Source organism: Cavia porcellus, unplaced genomic scaffold (genome assembly GCF_034190915.1).
Source record: "Cavia porcellus strain 051 isolate PalLab524CR breed Dunkin Hartley unplaced genomic scaffold, mCavPor4.1 scaffold_9, whole genome shotgun sequence".
Classification (NCBI taxonomy): Eukaryota; Metazoa; Chordata; class Mammalia; order Rodentia; family Caviidae; genus Cavia; species Cavia porcellus.
In genome coordinates, this window is record NW_026947492.1 from 66,595,450 (window position 1) to 66,605,354 (window position 9,905).

At 37.5% G+C, this 9,905-nt stretch overlaps 2 protein-coding genes across 2 annotated transcripts; one reads left to right on the forward strand and one right to left on the reverse strand.

The window, feature by feature from the left end:
• Positions 1 to 282: 282 nt before the first annotated feature.
• Positions 283 to 1,239, reverse strand: LOC100718747 (olfactory receptor 52Z1P-like). The gene has a single exon (XM_003465365.3). It carries the CDS (start codon positions 1,201 to 1,203, stop codon positions 283 to 285), a length of 921 nt encoding a protein of 306 aa, XP_003465413.3. The 5' UTR covers positions 1,204 to 1,239.
• A 4,826-nt stretch (positions 1,240 to 6,065) lies between these two features.
• On the forward strand, positions 6,066 to 7,398 carry LOC100726636 (aurora kinase A-like). The gene is given in 3 exon segments (XM_063255672.1): positions 6,066 to 6,651; positions 6,654 to 6,697; positions 6,700 to 7,398. Coding segments are annotated over 3 exon segments (1,200 nt in total). The 5' UTR covers positions 6,066 to 6,104; the 3' UTR covers positions 7,309 to 7,398.
• The last annotated feature ends 2,507 nt before the right edge of the window (positions 7,399 to 9,905 follow it).

Here is a 9,905-nt window from a genome sequence, read left to right on the forward strand (position 1 = left end):
TCATCAGGAAGTAAATTTGCATTAGCCCTAAAATGTTTGTATTTTCTTCCTAAGTTAAGTTAAAATGTATGAAAATAAGCTGACTAGAAGTATTAAAAATATTCAGAGTATTTTCTTTCAAATCATTGACCACACTAGATGAGTAAAGTGGAGACTTTCAAGTACTATCCTTTTAAGTGTGTTTAAAATATCTATATATTTTATTTATTCCTATTGTACACTGAAACAGGCTTTTAAAGGGAGATTTTTATTCAGAATTACCATTTCACCTTAGACATAATGTTAACAACTTGTAATCACAGAGGAGAAAATCAAAACCACTCGATTTTGAATCTGCTTAGTCTTCACACCATAAATGATGGGGTTAAGCATAGGGGGGACTACCACGTACAGGTTTGCCACTAAGATATGGATGTGACGGGGGATGGTTTCACCTCCAAAGCGGTGGGCAAAAAATGAAAAGAAGGCTGGTGTATAGAAAATAAGGATGACACAGATGTGGGAAGCACATGTGTTAAGAGCCTTAAGTCTGGCCGTCCAGGAAGGTATCTGAAACACTGTGTGAAGAATCATCATGTAAGACATAACAATCAGTACTACATCCAGCCCTGTGGACAATAGAGCCATTGTCAGGCCATAAATGATGTTGATATTGATATTGTCACAAGCCAACCTGGCGATGCCCATGTGTTCACAGTAGGAGTGGGGAAGGATTTTTCTCCCACAATATAAGAGTCGATTTATCAAGAAGATGAATGGACAGCAAATGAGTAAACTCCGGACCAGAGCTGCTATGCCAATCTTCCCAATGACCGTGGAGGTAAGGATTGTGGTGTATTTCAGTGGGTAACAAATGGCCACATAGCGGTCAAATGCCATGGCCAAGAGAATAGCAGATTCAGCCACAAAGATGAAATGTATGAAGAACATCTGTGACACACAGCCACAAAATGATATGTCTGAAGAATGGAACCAGAAGATGGCCAGCATCTTGGGGACTGTGGCTGTGGAAAGCAGGAGATCTGCTAGGGCCAGCATGGAGAGAAAGAGATACATAGGCTCATGGAGACTGCGCTCAGTCATAATCAGGAAGACCAGGAAGATGTTGCCTGTGACAGCCACAATGTACATGAAACAGATAGGGATGGAGATCCAGGTGTGCAAGGCTTCCAGTCCCGGGATTCCAATCAGAACATACCACATGTCCTGGGCACTGGTTTTGTTCAGGAAAGAGGAAGCCATCTGTGCCACTGAGTACAGGCCCTGTGTTTTTAATGGAAAATTATAAGGTTGAGGATTTAGGAGTGACTCTTTGAGCTGAATTCGATCTGGTCATGTTTTCGCAATATTTTCATCTGCATGAAATGATAGTGACATGAATTAATTAGCTTACAACTTTACTTCTATAAAATAAGTAATGCTTGCCTGTTGAAAACTACTTATCATTTAATAATATCTTATTATAAATAATAATATTTCACATATGTGAACACACTCTATTTTTAAAGTAGCCTGTTGAAAAGGCTTCCACAATAAGCCTAACATGAATAATAATGTTCTTTTGACAGACAAAAAAAGAAGGTCCTACAGACAAAGAGTCTCTCATTCTAGATCCAAAAGCAGGTAGGATAAATCTAAAAGCTTTGATCTGAATTACAAGCTACTACTGCCTGTAAAAATAAAGCTTGATACAAAATACACTGAGTTGTTATTGATCATATACACTGAGTTGTTATTGGTCATATCCATGAAGAAACTAGATATGAAAACAGTTTTTATCCTTATGGAAGGATTAAGTTTTTAAAAAATCAGTTTTAATCATATGTTTACCTTCGTATTAATGGGCCATTAATTTGATTTTAAACTGCATACTAACTACAGATCACACGTAGATGATTAAAGTAATCCCTGTGTGCCAATAAATCAGATTCTCAAAATCATATCGGACATTTAAAACTAAACTCTGGCAATGCTAAACTGAGCTAAGATCTTAAATCATGTTTGCCAAGTATATGACGAAGAAAAATTATTCTGTTCTCCACTTGGATCACTGATTGAAAATTTGGTAATAAACAAAATGCATAAAAATAAAATTAATAAAGGTAAGATTTGTGGTTGATAGATAGCTCCTGCCCTCCAACATTCCCTCTGTCAGACAAAATAGCAGAAGTTCTTATTTCTGCTATGCTAAACACTCTTAAGAAAAGATTAGCTCTTTATATCTTTATTTCAGTGCAATTCTGTGTACTAGATACATGCAGTATAGTTTTATGACTTTTTATTTTCAGTAAGTGTTAACTCTCTGAGCTGTCTTTGCAATATTTGGATCCTATTTTTCAAAATTACAGTTAAATATACAATGCCTACATGATCAACCAATCAGCTTTATTTTAAAGTTCCAAAAATATTGCAGTAACAAATTAAGGTGTACATGTATGATTTAGTTTGGAGAAACCAATTGCTTATATTTTAATATTTACTTTTTATTGTTCAATTGAAAGAAGATTTTTTAGGTTTTAGAAAGAGAAAGAGAAAGATAAAATTAATTGTGAAGTGTGCTTTCCACAGATCCAAGCCACAGTATTCATCACTCAGCATGTTATAATGATGAGTACTCATGAGGAGAAGGACACACAAAGTGTGACCTCTAAAGGACATCAGAGACAGAGTGCACTGGTGTATTTGAAAGAAAGAAGCAGAAATAAAGATGAGAAGAAAGAGAATAAAATTCTACATATTTTCTTTTAACTCTGCTAAAGTTCTTTTAGGACACAGTCCTTTATTTTGCTTTGTTTTCAGTGTAATAATACCAATATTATTGCTCAAATTATAGGCTCATACCCATTTTATTAGAATTCTATGGTGGTACTGATGGCCCAGTATGACTTAATTTTGAATGTTTAGATGTAGGACAGGGTAATAGAAAGAGCAATGAACTATGTAGTCCTGTATAATTGGAATTAAGCACTTGTTATGTCATATTCTAGCTTCATGATCCAAGGAATTTAATTTATTTGAACTTCAGTCGTTTACCTACAAAATCCCTAAATAGTAACACAATTTTAATTCTGAAGTTCCTATTTTAAAATGGTAGCTACATAACTCACACACCACTTTATCCCAGCAACAAATGCTGTATAGTACTAGCAACATAACCTCATTAAAATCAAAATATTTCTTATTTTAAACAAATTTAACACTGGATGTCAGGCTTACAATTTATTAAATTGAAAATAAACTTGTTTAGGTTGTTCATAGGACCAAAATGTATCTTCTTATACTATACACATAATATAAATTGGTAATCCTTACTCCAAATTTGTCTTTATTTATTTAAAGTGCAGACATTTAGCACAATGATGAGCATGTGGAGTTTGAAATGGAGTGTTATCTTTGCCTCATCACCAGAGAAAAGTATTTTGCACAGGCAATAAAATTAGCTTCATTCTTTTGATCTGTGCCTAGCTAAATATTTGACATGTAGAATTTTTTCAGACAGCTTAGGAAATAGATGCATATATATATACTGTGTATGTACAACAATCTTTAACTATGAAATGTATTTAAACATTAATCTTTGTTTTTAACTTTTAGTTTAATTTAACTTCACAGATATATATCTAAAAAGGAAATAATGAACTTTTTCCTTGGGTGACACATTTAATAAAACAACATTTAAAAATATCACATACAAATCGACTGTACCTAAAGTTAATGTGGTATGCCATGTGTTAAAATTAAGGAACATGACAGATGATTAAGTTATTACATGAAAGAGCAGTTTCTGCAGTTTTGTTTTTTTTTTTTACTTTTCTCCTACCAGTTTCTATGTCTGCAATGAACATAATATGTTAGACTTACCTGTATTGTCTAGAATTCTGAAGATATTTATCAGATTTAAAGGAGAAGAAATAAAATCAAGACGATGCCCAAAATCCATGTAGCAAATCTATGTATATTAGATTTATATGTATGTATACCTCCTTAAAAGTCTCTTGGGTCCAATGTTTTCAGTCCCATAGGACTCAGCTATGTTTGACCCTGGAAAATTGCCGAGCCGATTCTGGTACAAAGTCTACAAGGAGAAACATTCCTGCTTTCTCTTGTACAATTTCCATGACATTTTCTACACCTAACATTCACAGATACCCACGTTAAAAGACAGGTTCAAGTTTTGGATGTAAAAGACTCAGGCTAGTATAACTGTACCCTGTTCCTTGGAGACATCTACAAGTAGAGGTTGTACATGCTATTTAAAGGATAATGCGGGGTGATTTCTAGGACATACCTGAACATAAATTCTCTCACTTTATTTTCTTGAAATCTTAAGATTTCTTGATTTCCCTGTCTTTTATTTGTAACATGCTAGTACTGGTCCACCTTAGGAAGGTCCATAAATGCCATCAACCTTTCTGTCTTTTAAGAATATTTTAATAAGAGACGTAGACAGAGGAAAAAAAGACATGGAGATAGATGTCACAATATTCATTGGATTGAAGATTGACACCATGCAAACAAGAAATTTGTGTGAAGATGATTGAAGATGTTTTTTCATTAACTCTTCTCAAGTGAAAACTCTCGAATAAATATAATTTTCAGGTATTTACCTAGAAGTCCCTAAATTCTTCCCACCTACATTAGAACTTCCTTATAATTAGAATGCCTGATCATTGAATGATCTTGATTTCAGGATACGTACTCAGTAAACACCAACATGTCCCATCAAGTCATCTAGATATCTTTGTGTTTGTTAGATGAGGAAGCTGAAATACACAAAAGTCCTCCTTTATTTCAAATGATGTTCATCCAAATTCTTAAATTAATAAATGACAGCTAATGGGATAACTTCTTTTTCCTCCTTTAGGTTTAAAATAACCAACATTTATTGTATCAGGATTCACTGGAGGAACGGAATCAATATTAATTTTGTACACACACACACACACACACACACACACACACACAACCACATGGGGTTCTGTTAAGTTTATAGGATTGGTTAAGTTGTAGGATCCAGTTGTTGCTCAGTCCAAGAAGTCAGAAGCTAGAGAACAAAAATGAATAAGGATGCAGCACCAGGATAGAGTCAAAGGCTTGGAAGGTCACCATAGAATCACCAGAATAAATCTGCATTACAAAGCTGAAGTTTAAAAAACGAAGAAAAGAAAAAGAAAGAAAGCCAAAGAATATGAGAACCAACATCCAGAGACAATGGCAAAGAGTGGGTCTCACCAAATGACCACATTTCCTTTTTCTCTTTATTTTGTTGAGGCTACAAGCCTACTGGTTGATGCAGCCCATATCTAGGTTGAAAGTTCACCTCTTAATTTGATGGCCTGTGTGTCAGTCATCTTCCCATTTGTCCTTGGAAAACAAATTAAGGCAATGAAAATATTGTAAGGAAAATAAATTGAGAAGGGATAGAGGAACATAAATCAGAATTTATATGTAAATGAAGATTGACTTCCTATTGTCCAGTGGTGACAAGAATAGCAATTAATTTGGTTCACAGGTGAAAACTCTAGGCTCTACTGATAACTTACTCTGATATTTTCAAATTTAGAGAATATCCATCTGTACTTGTCCTATTTCCTCAGATTTTAAATAAAAATTGTTTGGTAGATATTTATTTTATCTACACACAATAAACAAGAGATGAGTAATCCAACTTGCATCTAGTTTAAAAACCAACTTCTAGCTTAAAACATTTTATTTTTTTAGGAGCTTCAATACATTTAGTCTTACTTACAGAGGTCTATGGTCAATTATCTGAAATTCTTGGGCCAAATCTATTACAAAATATTTTTCTAGAATTTTGAAAATTAGATCATCATATTCTTGATATTAAGTAAAGATATTGTCTTCACAGGTCTGTGGTAATTATATTGATATATATTTCTTCAGTAAACATGTAAATATATTACTATGTAGTGTAAAGAAAAATTGTATATTCCTATCCGTTTATGTCAGATTTGGACAAACTTTTAAGTCAGGTTGTTGTATCAAAAGCTTCAGTTTTAACATTTTGATAGATTTTGGAGCTTTTGCAAGGACTCAGCGAACCTTGGCGTGGAGGCAGCAGGGTCGGCGGGTTAATAGGTGTCATGGACAGAGCTAAAGAAAACCTCGTTTCAGGGTCTATAAAGGCCATGGGTCCTCTTGGGAACGGTCCGAAACGTGTCCTGGTGACGCAGCAGCTTCCCTCTCAGAACCCATCATCAGGCGGCCAGGCTCAGCTGGTCTTGTGTCCTTCAAATTCCTCCCAGCGGGTTCCTACGCAAGCGCAGAAGCTTGTCTGTAGCCAGAAGGTGGTACAGAAGCAACTGCAGGCCACCGGCAGGGCGCACCCTGTCCCCCGGCCAGGGAACAGCACCCAGAAGCGCGAGCAGTCCCAGCTGGCAGCATCCGGAGGGAACCCTGGGAAGGAAGTGGAATCAAAACCAAAAACTGAAGACTTGAAAAGGAGATGGTGGACTTTGGAAGATTTTGATATTGGCCGCCCGTTAGGTAAAGGAAAGTTTGGCAATGTTTATTTGGCCAGAGAAAAACAAAGCAAGTTTATCCTGGCTCTGAAGGTGTTATTTAAAGCCCAGCTGGAGAAAGCAGGCGTGGAGCACCAGCTCAGGAGAGAAGTGGAGATACAGTCCCACCTCCGCATCCCAACATCCTCAGGCTGTACGGTTACTTCCACGACGCCTGCCACCGAGAGTTTACCGAATTCTGGAGTATGCCCCGCTTGGAACAGTCTATAGAGAACTTCAGAAACTCTCCAAGTTTGATGAGCAGAGAGCTGCTACTTATATCACGGAATTGGCAAACGTCGTGTCTAACTGTCATTCCAAGAGAGTTATTCAAAGGGATATTAAACCAGAGAACCTGCTGCTGGGGTCAGCTGGAGAGCTGAAGATCGCAGATTTCGGGTGGTCAGCGCACGCTCCGTCCTCCAGGAGGACCAGTCTGTGCGGCACCCTGGACTACCAACCCCCCGAGATGATCGAAGGCCGGAAGCATGATGAGAAGGTGGATCTCTGGAGCCTGGGCGTCCTCTGCTACAAGTTTCTGGTCGGGAAGCCACCTTTTGAGGCGCACACGCATCAGGAGACCTACAAAAGGATCTCACAGGTCGAATTCACGTTCCCTGACTTTGTGACAGAGGGAGCCCGGGACTTCATTTCAAGGCTGTTAAAGCAGAATCCAAGCCAGAGGCCGACTCTTAGTGAAGTCCTCGAACACCCCTGGGTCACAACAAATTCAAGCAAGCCATCAAGTTGCCAGAAAAGCAAAGAACCAACTAGCAAATCATCTTAGTCACACAGGAGAAATCCTGGGGCCGGGGCTGCTGTGGAATCTTCGGGAATGTGCTCCCAGACATATTTGACTGTTGATGGTCTGCTTGGTTCCCGGCGCTCAGGAAATGTCACCCCTCCACGCCTGAGCCCAAAGTGCGCAGTGCCTCGGCCTCCCCATGCAGAGCTCCCCTGTAGTGAACATGACACTGTGAAATGCCTCCAGAATCATGCTGCACTGACCAGCCGTGTCCTCCAGAGGCCAGGCTCACCTGCAGCCATATGCACAGCCCATGTGGGCAGAGTATCCTTGGGTGAGAACTCGCAGTCTGATGGTCCAGAAAGTGACCGCTTCCCCAGGACTCGGCTGGCTCATGCGCTACACAGGGACCTTTGAGTGCTGAGTGTGTGTGTAACTTATTGGGTGGTCCAACCTGAAAAGGTGTTGGAATGGATATGTGATTCTTCTAAATCTTAGAGATTTCCGTATGGCATTTGGCTTTCTGTGCATTCCCTGTGGGATGCTTTCGTTGTCGATTGGTTCTAGTAAGCCTGATTGGGCCTTTGGTCCTCAACCACTATAAAATAAGAACACATGCTCTACCTCTGTCCTAGGAATTGCTTGGGATACACGAGTGACCTGGTATCTCAGAACTCTTTCTAAAATGTCAAGGGCTGTTTTTATTGCATTGGAGTGATGGCATGTGTGCAAACTTGGTAAATGTCTGAATAAATACACTCATCTACCTGGGGGGGAAAAAAACATTTTGATAGATTTCAAGGAAATGGATAAGGAATCACAGACTTGTTAAGTAAAATAATGATAGAAACTTTTGTGAATGTCCTTTTTGTGAATTACAGATGTGGGACTGGATATGATTTTAGCTTTAATTCTACTTTAACACGTGAGATGCTCTGAAGAAAGCCTAGATAGTTGTTTTTTAAAGACATGAGAAAGATTTATAAGGGGATACACATAAGAGCACGGTGTGAGTGCTCAAATAAACAAGGCATCTAAATAGTGATCCGTAGGAGAAAGAGTCTGGAATATCTAGAAACTTAGTAAAAAGTTAAAGAGAAAATCAAATGAAAACCTTCATTGTACCCAGGGCTATGTAAATCAAGTCTAGGTGAGGAATCTCAGCAAATTCTTATTTTAAAAAAAATTAATTTAGGCATAACTGATAACTGGACCTACATTTTTTGTTGTTGTTGTTGTTGTTTGTTTGTTTGTTTTCTTATTCCTGAACTAATGCAGCTTTGATTTGTGCTGGGGAAAGAGAATAGAATGCTTCATTCATTTCCATTCATATGTGGACTGTAAAGTTCCCTACTGTTTGGAACTGATATTTCTGTAGCCTTCAACACTTCCCAAAGTAGTTTTATTGAAACACTAAGGGAAAGCTTTAGAAAAACCACAGTTCTGTCTAGGTGGCATGCTCAGGTACTTTGGAGAGAATGTTTATGTGGGAAGATGTGCCTCTGCTCATTAAAACAAGTCAATCAGCCAGGGGTTTAGCTCAGGGGTATAAAACAAGTCGATCAAGAAGAACTACATAATGGAAAAATTAATAGTCTCTTCCTCCTGCCTGTGACATTGAACTGACCAAGGTGAGATAAATCATTTTTCACTCTTTTCTAGACTCCCGGAGAAATTAAACCTTTTTCTAAGTGTGTTATCCCAAAAGGAAGTTATCAAATGCTTTATTTAGCATCTTCATTCTCTTTGCTTAATACATGGAAAATCTCTAATTCAGTATTTATGTCACTCTGTGTCGTGTTGTCTAGTACTGAGTACCATAGCACAATTGCTTCACTATTGCAACTTCTTGAACATTTAGATTTCATACAGTAATAATGATGAGACTAGAGCATAATGAACTGTTTTAATAGTGTTTAGATCTAAAATGATTGATGTGGTTTAGATCTAAAAAGTCCCCACAAAGTCTCATGTGCTTGGAAAGTAATTAGATCATATGGGTGCCATACTCATTAGTGGTTTCCTACACTGAAGAGCTAAGAAGCTAAATGTAGTTTTAGAAGATGGAGCCTGGTTTGAGGATTGTCGGTGTGCAAAGAGACAGATACTTGGGTCTGGTCCCTCCATTATCTTTTTTGCTTCCTCGCTGCATGAGGTGTACTACAACTTTCCTCTCTGAGTCCTTGCACCATAGGATTTGAGCTTTGGAGTCAGATAACTATGTACTGAACCAACTGCAGATCATTAACCAAATGAACCTCTCCTCTTTATGTTGTAAGAGCCAAGAATTTTGTCCTAACAAATGGGAAGAATCTAATACAAATAGCAATATAGGAGAAATTATCAAGATAATAAGTGCAGAATAATGAGTTTAACTAAATACAATAAATAAGAACAAAAATACATGTGGCTAGTAGATTTTTAAATTTGTAGTTGCATTTATATATTGCAAGGCATATTTTGAAAGCTACTTAGTAAAAAGAAGCACTCAAAGCATAAGAATTGAAGCAAATGAGTTGATAGTCTATATGAGGATGTATAAAAACTACAGCAAATAAACTTTAGCCTAACAAAAATAAGATACATTCACTCATTTCACTGAAAAAAAAAGTCAGCAAATCAGAAAAATGTGGGAGACA

Excerpts from the sequence above, each read along its gene's own strand:
- LOC100718747 (XM_003465365.3), bottom strand. The coding sequence starts at position 1,203 with ATGTGGTATGTTCTGATTGGAATCCCGGGACTGGAAGCCTTGCACACC.